At 31.0% G+C, this 19,886-nt stretch overlaps 1 protein-coding gene and 1 long non-coding RNA gene across 3 annotated transcripts in view; one reads left to right on the forward strand and one right to left on the reverse strand.

Annotated features, from left to right (window-relative positions):
- LOC126744077 (diacylglycerol kinase eta) overlaps nt 1–19,886 on the forward strand; it is a 764,865-nt gene that overhangs the window by 253,174 nt on the left and 491,805 nt on the right. For both annotated transcript variants that reach the window (XM_050451425.1, XM_050451426.1), the window contains exons 2-3: nt 8,022–8,102; nt 8,228–8,367. In XM_050451425.1, coding sequence (XP_050307382.1) covers nt 8,022–8,102; nt 8,228–8,367 — 221 coding nt within the window. The remainder of the gene's footprint in view (nt 1–8,021; nt 8,103–8,227; nt 8,368–19,886) is intronic.
- On the reverse strand, nt 10,561–14,061 carry LOC126744081 (uncharacterized). Its single transcript, XR_007663055.1, has 3 exons — nt 13,970–14,061; nt 13,701–13,744; nt 10,561–13,625 (listed from the first exon to the last, which is right to left on the reverse strand). It is a non-coding gene; the product is annotated as an uncharacterized LOC126744081 (long non-coding RNA).

A 19,886-nucleotide genomic window follows, 5' to 3' on the forward strand; every position in this document is an offset into this window, starting at 1 on the left:
TTAAAATAAAATGTAAACACTATAATAAAACAGAAAAAAAAACTCTAAATAATAAACCTAATAAATGATTCTTTAAATAAAAAGCTCAAAAAGACCTCCTACTTTAGCTAAAAAAAGGTTAGCCTATCGTAAAAGCTGTTTCTTACTTAGTCTCCTTAAGATCAAGATTGAAGTCATTTGGTGACAAATCGGGAGATCTTAAAGGCCATTTAATATTGCCGTTGTCACAAATAAGGCGGTTAGAAAAAGTATTTTTACTCTAAGCGCATTATGAACAGGACAACCATCTTGTTGAAAATTGATCGCAGGTCTATATCAAGGAGGACAGAAGAACGATAAGAAGAACTTGGTTTTGTAGCAACTCAAGGTATTTTTCGGCGTTCAAACTACCATCAATGCATGTGGTCGGCCAATATACCAGCTTAAACATTCAACTTTTGAGGGTACTGAGTATGGAACTAAATACTTCTGTGCTCGTTTTCCTGAGACCAATAACGAGCCATGAAATCATTGTGGTTAATATGGAATGGTAACCACATGGAAAAGAGAACTCACCTGAAAACAAAATATTTTCTAAGAAATTTTCATTTTCATTTGCCTCTTCCATCATGGTTTTACAAAATGCCATTTTTACCACTGGCCTTCAGGAAATAAATTTTGAGTTTTGGAATATTTAAAACATTTAGGGTAAAAGGATGGGAGATGGACCAGGAGGGTAGACGGTCCACTCAAAATATCCGGCAAGGTTTGGCAACAGGGCAAGACTAACCTGTCCCGTTCTGTTTCTTAGCATCAGTTGCCTTTGAGACGGCGACTGGAACGCATTATAACGCATATTCGCGAATGTTATTTACGATAGTTGAAATCACCACGTGTAAAAATTTTATATCAGTTTTGAGAATCTTATTTTTTTTTTAATCAAGTAAGTTTAACCGATTTTTGTTGGATTAGTGTTTAGATACCATATACAAGGTGTACTAAAGAGCACCAATCGTAGCTCTAATCGGCATATTTTAGAGGCTAGACACTAGTCCATCTATCCTCCTATTTGAGGATAGATGGCCCACTTATGTGGAGGAGAGTTGGACCAGCCTATTTTGTTTTAGAATTATGCCCACTAAATATATCCGAAAACAAAATGCACCTTAAAGAGGTTCTTGGACGGCTAGAACATTAGGTGATGCAGTTGATGCTGTGAAGAATGGCGGTATGGGCATTAACGAAGCCGCGAAAGCATTTGGGATCCCAAAAACAACTTTTAAGCGCAGATTAAAAGCAAATAACATCGATAGCTGTAATCGTCTGGAGCCAGATTGTTCTTTGGGCTCGAACGTCGAAACAAAAGTAGTCAGTCACATAAAAAACTGCAAAAGGCAGGCTTTGCACCCACTAAATCAGAAGTAAAAATCATGGCGTTTAATTTAGCTGAACAATTGGGGATTCCAAATAAATTTAATAAAAAAGAAGGTATATTAAAAAAAAATTAAAGCCACATTGCTAATGTGGCTTTTTAATCGTCTTTTTTAGGTAAAGCTGGCCAGAAATGGTTAGAACTATTTTTAAAGCGAAGACCTGAAATTTCAATCAGAAAATCCGAGAACACCTCAATTGCGCGAGCTTTGGGAATGTCAAGAAAAAACCGTTAATAATTACTTTTCGGATCTACAAAGAATTATGACTGAACACAATTTTTATGATAAACCCGGGCATATATTCAATACAGACGAAACAGGATTACAACTGAACACTAGGGCTGGTCAGGTACTAGCCGAAAAAGGATCAAAAAGTGTTCCAACCGTAAGGCCTGGGGAAAAGGGTGAGACAATTAGTGTCATAGCATGTTGTAGCGCAGAAGGCACTTTTATCCCCCCATATTATATTTTCAAAGGAAAAAATAAAAAAGAAGACTGAAGATGCATGAAGATATGCCACCGGTTCTAAAATGATTACGACCACATTTTCTACCAAGAAAGCCCTCGGGTAAAACTTTACTAATAGTAGATGGCCACACGTCCCATACGGCCAACCTGGACCTACTAGAATTTGCTGTGAAAAATGATATAATTTTGTTTTGTTTACCATCGCATACCACTCACTACCTGCAGCCTCTTGATCGCGCCTTCTTTAAATCTCTTAAAAGCAACTTCTACGCTGAATACCGTTTTATGGTTTAAAATAACCCAAACAGTGTCCTTATTCGTCTTCAATTTGGTAGGCTGTTAGGTCGAGCATGATGAAACTCAGCAACTGTTCAAAATGCGGCCTCTGCATTTAAATCAATACTGGGATTTATCCATTTAATCCGTTAATTATCCCGGAATATGCTTTTTTAACACAGACACCCCTTGAAAGTCCTGAAACAGAAACATTACAGATGGTCCAGACGGATAACTTATCAGTTAGAGCTGAGTCTCCTCAACCAGGCCCCTCCGGAATTCAAAATCTAAAAGCCTAACAAGCCATCAGCACCTGATGAAGATATAACTCCCGGAAAGGCTCTTGATGAAGTAACGCCTATACCTGTTTTATCTGCAGCAGTGAAAAAATATCCGGAGAGATAACAGCTAAGGAATTTATAAAAAATAAGAAAGATGCACAACTCAAAAAGAACGTTAAATCTGTAAGAAAATTAAAAAGTAAGAGAAAGGTGAGTGAATCTTTAGTGTCTGAAGATCACGTTACTCTTGATGACAGTTCCAGTGGTGAAGAAAACTTTAGTGATTTAGAAAATGAATGTGTCGGTTGCAAGGAGGACTATAACCAAACGTCTAAAAAAGACGAATGGCTGCAATGTATCATTTATAAACGTTGGTTACATGAAACTTGTTCTGGCTTCGTTAACCTCTGCAATAAGTGTGGAAAGACTGTAGCCACCAAAAAAAAGAAAGTATAGCGTGGTCCGTCTATCCTACCCCTATTGGTCCATCTCATCTCCACAGAGCAGGGTAGATGGACCAGTGGCATATCTGTCATTATGTATATTTTTTAGTGCCTAGAATTAATATTTTTAATTCCTAATTATACCAAAAGAAATATCAATGTTATGTTATGTTATATATATTTTTTCCAATTTTGTTATTTTTTTTATTAAAGAAGCAAGTTTAATTTTTTTAAATGTGGTCCACCTCTCCTGCTTTTACCCTATATCCATGTTCTTTCCAAATACTCATCACAGTTTTATGGTGCATACCCAGTTCTTTTCCAACACTCCTGCCCGATCGTGTTGAATCCAAAACTAGCACTACAAACTATTTCTTCCCACCATTCTCCTAGACCCTGTGGTTTTTCAGCTTTTATGTTACAATTTATTCATTTTTGGCAGCAAAAAGATGTCTCAACATTTTACATGACATTTAAAATAGTTTTGGCACAAAAAATCGCTATATTTTTAAATTTTACTCAGAATAAATCCCTGCATTGTACTGCAAAATGGCCTCCATAAAACCATTAAATCAAGTGAAATTTTTCGGAAGGGGTATAACCAGCCATAATGATAAATATTTAAATAAATTAAAAAAGCGCTTTGAGACTTAATAGTGCAGTATGCAGTCACACAGCAAAATAAGGTCTATTGATTGTGCGGTGACAAAAATAGCTAACCAGATAGCAGGGAAGCGGTGTTGCCATTTATAATGCCTATGTGTAGTATTCTATTCACCAACCTGTATATAGGTTACGGGTAATTTGATACATTCCTTCGGAGATGTGATGGGGGAGGGGGTAAAAAGTAAATTGAACCCTACTATGCATTATGCAGAAGTTTATAGTTTTTGAGACATTTAACTTTTTTTGATTTTGTCCAAAAGATAGTCCTTAATGGTTTAAAAGTCAGTTTCCAGAAAATCTGCCGTACATATGTTTAAACTGTTCAGCAAGATACATAAGGTGTTAAGACCAAACACCATGGTGTTACGTTTGAACCGATACAAATTCGAAAATAGTAGATAAACATAATCGTAGATAAACTGTAAATGCAAAGTGTACGTTTTTCAATTTTAAAATAAACTATTACACACTTGTAGTCGTAATTTTTCGAGAAATATTTGAGCTACATTTGTGAAAATTTCCTTAAAACTTGCTTATTACGTTAGCTTACAGCTTACAAATGCTTCCAAAACTGCTTAATACCGTTTTGTAAATTTATTATGAATAGTAAAAGGCGCACTTATTTTTACAAAATTTGTTTTATTGGAATATAGATGCGAAAATATAATAAATTATTCAAATTACCTAGTAATATGCAATATGAATTCACTCAAGAAAGGAAATATCGAAATATTTTTATATAAATAAATAGTTGTCATTGTTGTCCTATTCTTAATATCTTTGCTTATTATTAAAAAACACGGATAATACTATATAATACACATCAAAATAATTATTATTTAATTTAAATAAGTACTCGAAGCAATTAAGTTTTCAAAAAAAATCAAATATTGAAGGGAAGTTTTGAAGTAGTAAGTTAAAGATACAAATGGAACCTCTGCTTTTAATTTTTTTTAATTTTAAATACAGTTAATGATTTGGTTTCTATGTCATAAAAACCAAATGTTTGCAAAACCAAATGTATTTTACCTTCTACACGCGAAATTTAGGAAACCCTAAATGTCAAACAAAATAGAGTGAAATACAAAAACAAAAAAATTCCATTATTTTGTTTTTGTTATAGTTTTAAAATTGGTAAAAATAAATTAGTGTCTAACTCAAGTCTATTAAACATCGAACCAGTATCCATCCGATTAGTTTCCTATGAGAAGGCTTGGCAAAAAAATGAAAAACAAAAAAATAAAAAGTTCACACACTGTACTTTAACTAAAATTCTTATGTAATGGCACTTGGGCCATTGGTAAACGCAGTCTTCATTCTTTACTCTAATGTTTTGTGATTCCTGATTTTTCCCTCTGATAATGTGGCGTTAACTTTACAGTGTTACTATTTTGCCAAGAGTTTGCAGACGGTAGCTCAGAATTATTGGAGGCTTGGGATTGTTCGAAGGTTCACTTATGACTGGCTATTAAAGAATATAAACTTACAGGCGGTTATCACGCGGCACTAGTATAATATTTTTCTAATACAAAAATTATATGTGTTAAACCCGCATAGATTCATAATTATAAGTTTTTTATGCTCTGCCTTGCATATTGGAAATTAAAGCGTTGTTCTTATTAAAATAAATTATAAACTCTACTTAAAATAAAATGTAAACACTATAAGAAAATAGAAAAAAACTTTAAATAATAAAACTATTAAAAAATTCTTTAAATAAAAGACTCAAAAAGAAGTCCTTTTTTAACTAAAAAAAAAGATTAGCCTATCGTAAAAGCTATTTCTTACTCCCAAAAGAGTTTGAGGTAAAATAGAATTGGCAGATTCAACAATTTTGTTTCTAGAGCCTTCTAAATTCGTTGGCCTACTATTATAATGTTTATAATTAATAAATGATATGTTTATAATAATAATAGATTCATTGCTCAGTTCTGATTCATCAGTCATTTGGTAACAAATCGAGAGATCTTGGAGGCATATTGCTAGTCCCACTAATAAGGCGGTAAGGAAAAGTATTTGTTAAAAAGCATTATAAGCAGGACAGCTATCTTGTTGAAAATAGACTGATACCAGGTCTATATGAGGGAGGAGTTGAACGACAGGAAGAACTTGGTTTTGTAGCTTCTATCGTATTTTTCGGCGTTCAAACTACCATCAATGAATATGCTCGCCCAAAATACCAGCTTAAACATTCAACGTTTGAGGGTATTGAGTACATGATTGAAAACTTCTGTGCTCGTTTTCCTGCGACCAGTAACGAGCAATAACATGAATGCAAAATAAGATCTGTTGATTGCGCCGTGACGAAAATAGCTAATCAGATAGCAAGGAAGCGGTGTTGCCATTTATAATGCCTATGTGTAGTATTCTATTCACCAACCTGTATATAGGTTACGGGTAATTTGATACATTCCTTCGGAGATGTGATGGGGGAGGGGGTAAAAAGTAAATTGAACCCTACTATGCATTATGCAGAAGTTTATAGTTTTTGAGACATTTAACTTTTTTTGATTTTGTCCAAAAGATAGTCCTTAATGGTTTAAAAGTCAGTTTCCAGAAAATCTGCCGTACATATGTTTAAACTGTTCAGCAAGATACATAAGGTGTTAAGACCAAACACCATGGTGTTACGTTTGCACCGATACAAATTCGAAAATAGTAGATAAGCATAATCGTAGATAAACTGTAAATGTAAAGTGTACGTTTTTCAATTTTAAAATAAACTATTACATACTTGTAGTCGTAATTTTTCGAGAAATATTTGAGCTACATTTGTGAAAATTTGCTTAAAACTTGCTTATTACGTTAGCTTACAGCCTACAAATGCTTCCAAAACTGCTTAACACCGTTTTGTAAATTTATTATGAATAGTAAAACGCGCACTTATTTTTACAAAATTGGTTTTATTGGAATATAGATGCGAAAATATAATAAATTATTCAAATTAACTAGTAATATGCAATATGAATTCAATCAAGAAAGGAAATATCGAAATATTTTTATATAAATAAATAGTTGTCATTGTTGTCCTATTCTTAATATCTTTGCTTATTATTAAAAAACACGGATAATACTATATAATACACATCAAAATAATTATTATTTAATTTAAATAAGTACTCGAAGCAATTAAGTTTTCAAAAAAAATCAAATATTGAAGGGAAGTTTTGAAGTAGTAAGTTAAAGATACAAATGGAACCTCTGCTTTTAAATTTTTTAAATTTTAAATACAGTTAATGATTTGGTTTCTATGTCATAAAAACCAAATGTTTGCAAAAGCAAATGTATTTTAGTTCTACACGCGAAATTTAGGAAACCCTAAATGTCAAACAAAATAGAGTGAAATACAAAAACAAAAAAATTCCATTATTTTGTTTTTGTTATAGTTAAACCAAATGTTTGTAAAACCAAATGTATTTTACCTTCTACACTCAAAATTTAGGAAACCCTAAATGTCAAACAAAATAGAGTTAAATACAAAAACAAAAAAAAATCCATTATTTTGTTTTTGTATTAGTTTTAAAATTGGTAAAAATAAATTAGTGTCTAACTCAAGCTTATTAAACATCGAACCAGTATCCATCCGATTAGTTTCCTATGAGAAGGCTTGGCGAAAAAATGATAATGTTGCAATTTGAATCCTTAAAAGCTGACAATATGCAAACGTGAAAAAGTTCACACACTGTAATTCAACTAGAATTCTTATGTAATAGCACATGGGCCATTGGTAAACGCACTTCATTCTTTACTCTAATGTTTCGTGATTCCTGATTTTTTCTTCTGATAACTATTAGAGAAGTTACCACAGTCAGCAAATCTGATAGATTCAGCTCTTCATCTTCAGTACTAAAAGATTATGGTGATTGCAGATCTATGCAGCTTCTATCTTTGATTTTTCTTTCAGATGATGATTTTAAATGGTCTAATTAAATTCTCTATCTTTGTAGTCACAGTCAAAATACCAAACAGTTTTACCACTAACCAAAACTTTTTATTTTATTCTCGACACATGTTTCGCTAACAATGTTAACATGTTCGGGAGAATATTAACTCTAAATTAGAACTATTTACTACATTTATATACTAAAGGTAGAATTTTAGAATTAGAAGCATACACGCTTTTTAAAAAACTCACTCTTAGACAAACTGATTTAGAGTATCAAGCAATTGGTGATTATCAAAGAAACATGTTTAAGGTTATTAATCGCAAATTTATTAGCAACTTTTCTTCACTAAATAAAAAACTAAGAAAATTGAGAAGTCCGAAGGATAAACCACGAAAAGAAAAACTAATTAATATCATTGAAAATTAGTTCTTTTAGTCGATAGGAAAGAACTGATATTCTTAATAAGGGTCTTAACTTTTTAAGTCTAACAAAATAGACAAGAAAATGTAAACATAGAATAAATGAATGTTAGTTTTAGTACCGGTATTGGAGACCACTAATTAATTTAATTAAAAAAAATTGTTTTAGGCTGTGATCTTCGATGAGATCGAACTCACCGACCTGTGCCTAGCTGAGTGTTCAACTAAAAACGTCAATCACAGTTTTCAGGTAAATAATATTTTCTTATAAACTTTTGTTAAAATATTTAAGCTTTATCACCATTTTTCGGTTACTATTTTTTGCTTATATATTTTTTAAATTAGATATTATTATTTTATAACATTTTTTTTCAGCTTATAACCCCGTTTAGATCGCTTGTGCTTTGTTGCGAATCCCGTAGAGAAATGGAGGAGTGGCTTACCGCCATCTCTTCCTCCTCTCAACGACGTTATCATGAATTAGAACCGGATGTTCTTTCAGGGCAACACCATTGGTAAGTAATTATTTATAATAAAATTCTTATGAAATGAAATATGATTATTTTAAGACGATTTAAAAAAAAAGCAAAAAACGAAGAAGGTATTTTTTCAAAAAACCTCGGATCGATTTTATTTTCGAGAAGAACAATATTTAATGGACAAGGCCAGCTCAAACCGGGAATTCCCTACGAGGGGGTGCGATCACCCTTAAAATCTTAAACAGAAACAGGGGTCGTATGATACCTTAGTTGAAACGTATTTTAATTTTAAATATAACTGCCAAGTTTGGCTGCTGTCATTTCTTTGATTATGGAAGCTTTTCACAGTTCTAAAAACATCGAAAATTAAAAAGGTGGTTTGCACTTTGTATTGGATATTTTTTTTACAAGGGCAAGTCAATCTTATTTTTGAACTTATTAATTAAGAGGCCATTCTGATATCTGCAGCCCTTTACGAGGGAGTGAAATCACCCGTAAAATCTTAAATATCAAGAGGAGTCGTGTCATGCCTATGTTTAAAGGCGTTTTTTTGCTATTAATTTGTTAATTATAAGCAAAGGGGACACTCCCAGATGCTTTTAACCTAAAAATAGACGTAAACAAATAGAAATAAACCCTTAAGGCTCAACTTCTTTATAAAAACATTTAAAGAAAAATTTGATAGTCATTCTAGTGTTATAAAGACGCATATTACAGATCATAGTATAACCGTTGATTGAATATTTGGGAAGATACGCAATCCTGTGTTAAAAAGTGTACCCGGTCGACTATCGGATTGCCGTTCAGTTTCGTGCACCGTGTGGTGCTGCCGCGAAGCGTCAAATCTAGGAACGATTTTATTTTAGCTGCGTGGACATGGCTTTTGGCTTCTTTGAGTCAGGTTTTCAACGACGCTGAAATCTCAGGTTACGCGGCCGTGTTGGATATTTTTTTAAGATATGGGATGATGCTGCCAACTATGTTTTTATTTTTTTTTTGAACATACAACACGGTGTCATTTATGTGGTGGTCAAGTGATAAGTGATATACTTAAGGGTGGAGGCATATTGAAATTTCTTAAAAGTTTAATTTTATAAACAAATAATTACTTACCAAAATATGTTTTTGAGACAAAAATTAATACATAAATATATATAAAAAGCTATTTTTACAAAATTACCAACAAAGTTTAATACAAGTTATAATTCCAACAAACATTATGTTTCCTCCATTTTGTGTTCAAAAGGGTCAAGTTTTTAAATAAAACGGGCTGCACTTAATTAACTAAAAACTAATATACATAAAATATATGGAACAAATTTTAAGATATAAGTAGGTTTCACGGAAATATAAAGAATAATTGAAATTATTCATAAGACTTAATACCGATGGTAATATAACTTCTTGATCAATAATTTTTTGTAAAAAGTAACCCATTTTGTCATGTGATTCAATATCTAAAAAATTGTGCAGCCTAGTGAGATCTGTAAAGTAAGGGGTTGTGAGTGAGGATGTTAATAGAAATAGAAAATAGGCCACATTTTAAGTTTTAAGCGACACAGGAAAATTCTCAATTACCAGTTGTTACAACTATACTTAAAACTATAAAAAGATACCTAGTAACAAAAAAAAACATTTTGTTTAAAGACCCCGCATCACGGTTATACAGGACGTCAATAGAGGTGGTCAATTAGAGGAAAGTTGAGCAATATAGTGTCCTTTTATAATAAAATCTAAATACTTCCTAAATTTTGCAAAAAACTGAAATTTGGCAAAATCATTTTATTTTTTTTCTGGCGTTATTTCAAAATATATGACAAAAGTATTTATTAAATGAATAAATTATTGTGACCACTTTTTCTCGCCTATACGATGACACCTTTAAATTTAAAATACGACGTTCTGTCTTTAAAGAGCCATCATCAACTTTGTTTTTCTTTGTCGGCGCTATATTGACCATTTGCAGTTTAACGACGCGGGAATCTTTGGGCGCCCGGCCGTTTTGTTATTTTTTTAAGACAAGGGCGATGATGATAACAGCGCTTTTATTTATTTTGTTATTGCCGATATTTAAATGCGCTGTGATCTCGCATAAATAACTAGATAAATGTGGTGGTCAAGTAATGTATTGGAAGGTGCTATCTCTTACAACTTAAATTTTATTAACAAATAATAAATTACTTACCAAAATCCTTTTTTGAGACAAAAATAAATAAATAAAAACAAAAGAAAAATTCAATAAGCTTTTATTTATTAATTAGAAAATTAACAAAAATATTAAATAAAGTTGATGATATAGGTAGGTTTCACGTAAATATAAAGAGTAAATTAAATAATTAAAGATTTAATATCTATATACGATACTATAGTTTTTTAGAGTGAATAATTTATTGCAAAAAGTAGCCCGTAATGTGATTTTTGACAATACGGGTTTGTGAAACCAGCCAATATCTCAAAAACTGTGTAGGGTAGTGAGATCTGTGAAGTACACTTTTTTTGGACAAAAATATTGAAAAATAGATACCTTTAACTGAAATTAATATAAAAATAAAATCGCAAAATTTAAAAGGTTTTGAATAAGGGTGTAACAACACTATAAAATATAGAAAATAGGCCACATTTTAATTTGCAATACAGGCAAACACTTAATTACTAATTCTTAAAACTAGAAAAAGTTAATAAGAAAAAAAACAAATATTTTGTTTAACAGTATGAAGGGTCTCATCGCGATTATACAGGATGTCCAAAATAAGGATGAGCAGTAAATGGTTTAATTAGGCGAAAGTTGCGCAATATAAATGCAATGATTGAATAAATGCAATCTAAAAATTGGAAAAATGCCAAATACTTCCTAATATTCAGGAAAAAGGTGAAATTTGGCAAAATGGTTTTTTTATTTTTTTCTGGCGTTATTTGAAAATATAAAATAAAATCATTTATACATTGTTGTAAACACTTTCTCTCATTTACAAGTTAACATCTTTAACTTTTAAATACGACGTTCCTTCTTTAGAGAGTCATAATCAACTTTGTTTCTTCTTGTCGATGCCATGTTGGCCACTTGCAGTTTTGAATAACCCTTTTAATTACTTTATCAACGAGGTAATTTCTAGCTAGTAGTTGGAATCATCCCTATTAAATATTATATACCTCTCTCTCTTTTAAATACAATTTCGAATTTCAAAAAATTCAAAACATACTTTATTCATAAATACATGGTACCTACTTGTTGACATGGTACTTTTATGATATAAAATAGGCACATTAATCGACATATTACTAACACATAATTTAAAAACAATACACAATAGTGGGTTCAACATACTAGTATAAACACAAAATGTATTTTCAATTTCAAAGCAAGACGACTTAAAATTTTATCCTTTACATCTTTACTAAAAACTAATTATATACTATTGGCCTATTCCTAACTATCTTCAAAAAATTCTAATGCTATAAAAATATTTGCTTTTAAGAAGTTTCGTTAAGGACTTTTTAAAGCGAGGAGACTTTTATGACATTTGGAAAATGATTAAAAATTTTTATGCTCAAGTAAATAAGAGAATTCTTAGTTCACTTTTCGGGATGGGCATTGGAATATTGTATTTTTTTCTGATATTATAATGTTTTAAGGAGCCATTATTTTGAAGATACAATTTATATTTTTTGTATATTAGTCAAGCAGACTCAACAATAAACAAGCAACACAAGGAAAGTATCTTTAAATAGGGGTCTGCATGTCCTGTGGAGATTTATGACACATATATTTAATGGCTTGTTTTTTAAAAACAAACATCGAGTCAAAAAGCCGTTTACTAATGCAACTCCAAAATGTTATTCCATACTGTAGGTATTTTTATATGAAAGTAAGTTCCAACTTTCGACAAAAAAAATATCAATCTCAGTTGATTTAAAACCATTCTAACAGCATAACATCGTCTAGCCAGTTTTTGCCTCCTGACATATCTCCATAAAACTTAGGTTTATGATCGATAACAATTCCAAGAAATCTGTTAAAATTATTCACTTCCAATTCTTTGTTGTGAATCATGAACTGCTCTGAGCATAAAAACTTAACAATTTAGTCTTATCTATGTTTAAAGACATCAAATTAGCATCAAACCACTGTTTAATCATTAATAAATCTTTAGAAATTGTTCTAGGTTAATGTGCTTTTATTATTGTCCATAAGATAGTGGTGTCATCTGCAAAAATAGTGAAGAATGCTCTTATCTGGAGCGACCCCAGGTCATTTATATACAATAGAAATAAAATAGGACCAAGAAACGAACCCTGCTTACTACACAAAGTTCAGACAAACTGCCATTTGGCCAAACAAACTTTTTTCTGTCTAACAAAACAAAATTTTAACCATTCTAGAGCAACCTAAACCCATATCTAGAAAGCTTACCGAGCAATATTCCATGGTTGACACAGTCAAAGTGTTTAGAGAAGTCGCAGAATACCGCTGCAGCAAAGTGACCTTCTTCAAGCTCAAATATAATCTCTCCAGGAATGAAAACATTACTCGACATTCATTTAATATGTTATTTTTTTTAATTAGGAAAGCTACCATTCGTACTATAACCAGTTTCTCAATAACTTTAAAGGCTTTTTAGGCTTTATTTTTATCTTTTTCATGAATGAATTTCATCATGAAAACAATTATTGAAAATACTTAAAACACTAAAGACCATAAACATAATATATTGATTTAAAATTTTCTTAAAGAAAAAAAAGAAAAAGAGAAAATGGCTCTCATAGACATGAAGAGACAGTATTTTTAAGAGTTCGGATTGATTTTTGTAGATAAAATAGATAATTTTCTGTGAGGTTTATAATTAGATTTTTTTAAAGATTTTCTAATAAGATTTTGAGATTCCCATATTAGGTTGTTATAAATCAAAGTCTTAATTAATATATGCACACTGATTAATTTTGCCTAAAGAAGCCATCGTCTCAAAAACTAAACACATTTACATATATCTATCTATTTGTGATTATGATATCCAAGAAAAATTTTTAACAACTACCAAATTGCAATACGGCAAACACGAACCTGTGCAAAAACTCTCCCACACGACTCGGATGATCGGCCGATTACTAATGAGAAGCGACGGACGAAATTATTTTCGCGCATACTGGAGAGAATCGCCATCTATTTTTCACGCATATTTGCGGTCACGTTTTAGCCCATAAGGTTGCGTCCAATCTTCCCAAATATTCAATCAACGGTATAACAACTTATTTTTACACCTTCAATTCCTAAGGCTAATTATTCATCACCAAATAACCTAAAAATTTATATAAATTATAATATTGCGGAGGGTTGTTGGGTGGGGTCAGAAATAAAATAGAAACCTGTTTACCTAAATGTCGACGTTTCGACTTATACTAAGTCATCCTCAGGACACTGAAATGGATTCAAGTAATTACAGAGATAAAACAAAGTAATTTCAAGTACATAAAAAACACTATTAAAATAAATGTTCTTTAAGTTACAAAAATTAAAACAATAAAAAACAAAAACCACGACACAGTTAAAATTACATTCAGGTACAATCCATTAAAAAAAATGTTTATAAAAAAAACAGTATAAAATTAATTTTTTTTTTTTTTTATACATTACACCTCTTACCTAAGTCTAGGTTTCTTAAGTTATAATTAAAACACATTTATAATAGGAGCGTAGAATTATTTTTAACATGGGTTAAATTGTAGGAGTTATTGTGGGCAAACCAGAATCAACAATAAGCCAAGAAACAAATGTTTTTATTCTTCCGAGCGTTTATTTATTTAATTTTTATGATTCAATGTTATGTTGATAAGTTAAGGATTAGTAGATAAGGAGGATGTATGTATCTATACGTTCAAAACCAGAAACTTAATTTGTTAATACACTGTGTGATCTAAATTTGGGACATACACTCTTTGACAAAAATACATTTTATGTTTTAGTTTTATCTTTTTGGTAGTAAATTAATTAAATTATAGTAACTTGCATTTAGACCATCGGTGTCTTGTTTTTTATTAATGCTTTCTTTATACTTTTTTATATTAACCATTTCTAGTAAAATTCTTTTTTTATAATTTGATTCTCTGCCAATGCTCCGAGTGCTGTTAAAATCAAATTGGTGTTGTTGATTGAAGGAGTGTTCTGCTAGAGCAGTCTTCCCAGATGCTGCGTAGTTCGTTGGTTTTACGCTTCTTTCGTGTTCGCTAATTCTGGTTTTTAAGTACCTGCCCGTTTGACCCACATACAGATCTTGACAATCAGAACAGGGTATTTTATAAACCACGCCACTTTGTAATTCATTTGATGTTTTATCTTTGAGCTTTGAGAAGTATTTGTTGATGGTATTTTCATTTTGAACGCTATTCTGACTTCATCATCAGAAACAACTCCTGATAGCCTTTCAGACAAAGCTTTGACATAAGGAATTTTTGCAAATTTATGGTTTTGGTTTTCTTTGACTTTAATAGGTGTAGGGTTGTTGTTTAGGATTTTGTTTAATAGTTTATGAGGAAAATTGTTTTTTAGTAAAATATCTTTAATTTTGTTAACATTTTTTTTATGAAAACTGGAGTAAGATAAGGCTATTGCGCGGGATTTTAGGTTGCTAATTATGTTTAATTTTTGTTTAAATGAGTGATTTGATTGGTAGTTAAGAAATCTCTCAGAGAAAGTGGGTTTGTGATACCAATCAGTGATGATTGTATTATCTTCTGTTCTGATTAATAGAATGTCTAGAAATGGAAGTTTGTTATTTGTTTCACACTCTATAGTGAACTGTAATTTAGGGTGGAAACTGTTAAATGTACTTTTTATGTTTTCTATTTCAGTTTTTAGAATACACGTGGCAATGTCGTCAACGAATCTTTTAAAAAATGGTAACCTAAATTTTATTTTCCCCATACAATATTTCTGTAATTCTGACATAATCAGATCAGAACATATGGTGGTGATAGACAGTTACCCATTCCAAGACCATAGATTTGTTTGTAATACTGAGAATTTTAATTCAAATGACGAATCAATGGTTACAGGGGAGAATTTTTTTTTAAACGTCGAGATAATGACACCCAAAGGCAGTGGCTAACATACAGCAAAGGCAAATCTGCGCTATTTTGCTCTATTTGCCTGGCATTTTGTGGCACCAATGAGTCAAACAGTTTTATTGAAGGTATGAAAGACTGGAAACATGTACACCAGAGGTTAAACGAACATGAATCGTCCAACCTCCATACAAGGAATATACAATCGTATATAAGATTTAGAGCCAATATTATAGAGCCAATAAAACAATAGACAAGTATATATTAAGGCCCGAAGTAATAGAAAAGAGAAATTCTGAAATTTTCCGTAATAGACAAATTCTTCACAGAGTGTTAGATGTTATTAAATTAATTGGAAAGAGGGGTTTATCCTATAGGTAAGTACCCACTTATCTATTTCTGCTTTTTAGATTTTATTCTCGATTTTATTATTATTATAGTTTTTTATTTCTTATAGTATATGTATAAACATTTCATAGCGCCGGTAATAAACGTAATTTTTTCGCGTCTAGCCCAAATGGAAAAAAAAATCAAAAACTATAATTCCGTATTTTTTACAGAGGAAACGCTGATGAAGCTGCATATACGCTAGATGATGCTGATAAGGATCATGACAATTTTTTAGAAATTGTCCTACTTCTTGCCAAATACGATATAATACTAAAACAACATCTAGACAAAATTATTGAAAAAAGTAAGAAACTTAAAAATGCTGGTGTTAAACAAAGATCAGGGAATTTTTTAACATTTATTTCAAAAACATCCATAAATTTAGTTATATTTTAATAACAAATAAAATTAAAAAAATTATTTGTAAAGAAATAAAAGAGTCTGGAATGTTTTCTCTAGAAATAGATACCACACAAGATATCTCGGTTAAGGACCAGTGTTCTGTTGTGATCAGGTGAGTAGTATTCATTTATTCATTATTTATTTAAAAAATATTGTTTTTTAAATTTATAATACATTATTAAATAGTCTATGCTTCCAACATTTATTAGCCTAATTTCTTTTAAAATCATATTAAGTATAATCTAAATTTCAAAAGACTTAATCTTTTAGGTATGTCTACAAAGGAATGGTTCACGAGAGGCTTCTGGCAGTAATAAATTGTCATGATACATCTGGACAAGGGTTTCATGATTTAATAAGAGAAGTAAACAAATGTATTGCTGATTCAACAGATGGTGCTGCTAACATGCAAGGGAAATATAGCGGATTTACTAGTAAGATGAAGCAACAAAATTTCGAGCATGTCCATCTGTGGTATTATAGTCATATACTGAATTTAGTCCTGGGAGATGTTTTAAAAGGACATATTAAGGCGGCAACCTTTTTTGCATTTCTGAACTCAGTTGCAGTTTTCTTTAAAGAGTCATACAAGAGAATGGATATTTGGAAAAAAACGTCACAAGATCCAAAACTTAAAGTACTACAAACTAAAGGAGAAACCCGATGGTGGTCGAAAGAACAAGCATTAACTAAAATATTTCAGCTTAAATGTTTTAGTAAAAATGCTAAAAAAAATTTTACTCGCTATATGTAGATCTACTAGAATCACTGGACATCATTTCAAAAGATACAGATTTTAATCCAGATATCCGATCTACGGTAGAAAACTTTAAAATTAATTTGACAAAGTTTGAAACGATTATGATGGCCCATATATTCTTAAAAATATTAGAAAACGATTTTCCGAAGACAAGAAAAAGACGAGTTAAAAAGTTTTTTGACGAAAATACGTCTGACGAAGCTCCTCAAGACGAACATAAAAGTTTTCAGGTTAAAACATACAATGTGATTATGGATATGGTATGTGAGTCAATGTCGAACAGGTATGCCCAGAATATAGATCTCTGTGCTGAACTAGCTATTTTTAATCCAGCATATTTTAAAGAAATAAAGGCAAACAGCTCGCTACCTGACAAAAGTATGCATTTGATAGCTAATTTAGTTGCAAAATTTAATAACAAGGCGACGCCTGATAGAATTAAGGAAGAGTTAATAAGTTTTGCTGCTAACTGGGACGTTTACAAGTTATTTCTTCAAGAAACGTTTGCTAAAATCGATATTTCCAATCGTAGCGATAGCGATGACAGTGAAGGGGAGGATGATAGAGACGGTGTGCAAGGAGATTGGAAAGATACAATGACAGTTTGCTCTTGCAGGGATTGCGTGTACTTATTGCTGTTACGTTGCTATTTTAAAATATAACTTGTATCAGGAGACATATTCAGTCTTAGCAACGGTGTATCAATACATTTTGAGTTTGCCAATAACCCAGGTGTCATGTGAGAGATCATTTTCCATTCACAAATACATTAAGAATAGACTAAGAAATAGATTAAGTGATAATTTGCTTGAATCTTTCATGCTTATGAATATAGAAAGATCTCTACTTAATCAAATAGATAATGAAGATATTATAAATGAGGTGGCAAAGTACAGTACCTGGTATAAAAAAAGTTTACTGTACTGAGTTTTTTTGCATTTTCTATGTTTTGTTGGAGAGTTCGTTGTTCCTTTTTCTTTTTCTTAATTTTAAAACTTTTCGGCTGTTAAGCTTGTTTGTTCTTTCTTTTTAATATAGTTGACTGAAGACTGAATTTAAAGAACGAAAAGTTATAATTTAGGATAATATTAAGACATACATATATTATTTGTGTTATAATTTTTTATTTCGTTGTTTACTGAATTTACGTTGATTTTTTAAAATTAAATAAAAAAAGGTGTGTTTGTAGGCACTAGCGAATTTTTTTAATATAATTCATCAGGGCTAAGTGGGCCGCTTCGCCCGAAAATTTCTCGGGCCGGTTTCAGAGAGCCCATCCGTCCCTGAAAGTGAAATAACTATTTTCAAATACAAACTCTAAAAGACTTAAAAATTCTTCTAAAGGGATGTTACAGTGGTCTCTGATAAGGTGCCATTTATTTTGGACTATATTTTTAATTAAATCAGTTGGTATGTTGGTAAATAAAGATATTACATCTAATGATATTAGAATAAAGTTATTTGGAATTTTAAAATTTTGCAATTGCGTGACTACTTCAAAGGAGTCTTTTGTGTAAAATTGATCTTTTTCAAATGCTAAGTTAAGTAAATTTGCTAAATATTTACTAAGATTATATATTGGAGAACCTACAAAACTTACAATTGGTCTTAGAGGAGTATTTTCTTTGTGTATTTTTGGTAAAAAATACATTTTTGGAGGTACTCCGTTATTGCATTTTAGTTTTTTTATTTGATCTTTTGAAAAGAAGTTTGATTTACACAAGTTTTCTAATAGTTTATTAAGTTTGTTCTAAATAGACGTAGTGGGGTCTTTGTTTAAAATTTGATAGGTATCTGTATTTGAAAGAAGAAGGTTTGATTTTTGTAGGTATTCTTCCTTATCTAACGCGACGGTGACATTGCCTTTATCAGCCCTAGTTATTAAGATATTATTATGTTTTTTTAAGAATTCTTTCATTTCGTTACTGTATTTTAGGAGGGTTTTTTCAGATTTATTTAATTTATGCAGAATAGATGAGTTTATAAAATTAGTAATTATGTAAATAGATTGGTTTCTTTTTTGTGTTTTTAATTCATCATTATTTGAAAGGCCAATGGCATACTCTATATCGATTATAATCTGCTCAAGAGGAAAGTTATGATTATCATAAGGTAGATTAAATTTATTGCCCAAATCTAAAGTTACTTCTACATTTTCTGATGATGAAGTCAGAATAGCGTTTAAAAATGAAAATACCTTCAACAAATACTTCTCAAAACTCAAAGATAAAACCCCAAATGAGTAACAAAGTGGCGTGGTTTATAAAATACCCTATTCTGATTGTCAAGGTCTGTATGTGGGTCAAACGGGCAGGTACTTAAAAACCAGAATTAGCGAACACGAAAGAAGCGTAAAACCAACGAACTACGCAGCATCTGGGAAGACTGCTCTAGCAGAACACTCCTTTAATCAACAACACCAATTTGATTTTAACAGCACTCGGATCATTGGCAGAGAATCAAATTATAAAAAAAGAATTTTACTAGAAATGGTTAATATAAAAAAGTATAAAGAAAGCATTAATAAAAAACAAGACACCGATGATCTAAATGCAAGTTACTATAATTTAATTAATTTACTACCAAAAAGATAAAACTAAAACATAAAATGTATTTTTGTCAAAGAGTGTATGTCCCAAATTTAGATCACACAGTGTATTAACAAATTAAGTTTCTGGTTTTGAACGTATAGATACATACATCCTCCTTATCTACTAATCCTTAACTTATCAACATAACATTGAATCATAAAAATTAAATAAATAAACGCTCGGAAGAATAAAAACATTTGTTTCTTGGTTTATTGTTGATTCTGGTTTGCCCACAATAACACCTACAATTTAACCCATGTTAAAAATAATTCTACGCTCCTATTATAAATGTGTTTTAATTATAACTTAAGAAACCTAGACTTAGGTAAGAGGTGAAATGTATAAAAAAAAAAAAT

This window comes from Anthonomus grandis, chromosome 13 (assembly GCF_022605725.1).
Source record: "Anthonomus grandis grandis chromosome 13, icAntGran1.3, whole genome shotgun sequence".
Taxonomy (NCBI): domain Eukaryota; kingdom Metazoa; phylum Arthropoda; class Insecta; order Coleoptera; family Curculionidae; genus Anthonomus; species Anthonomus grandis.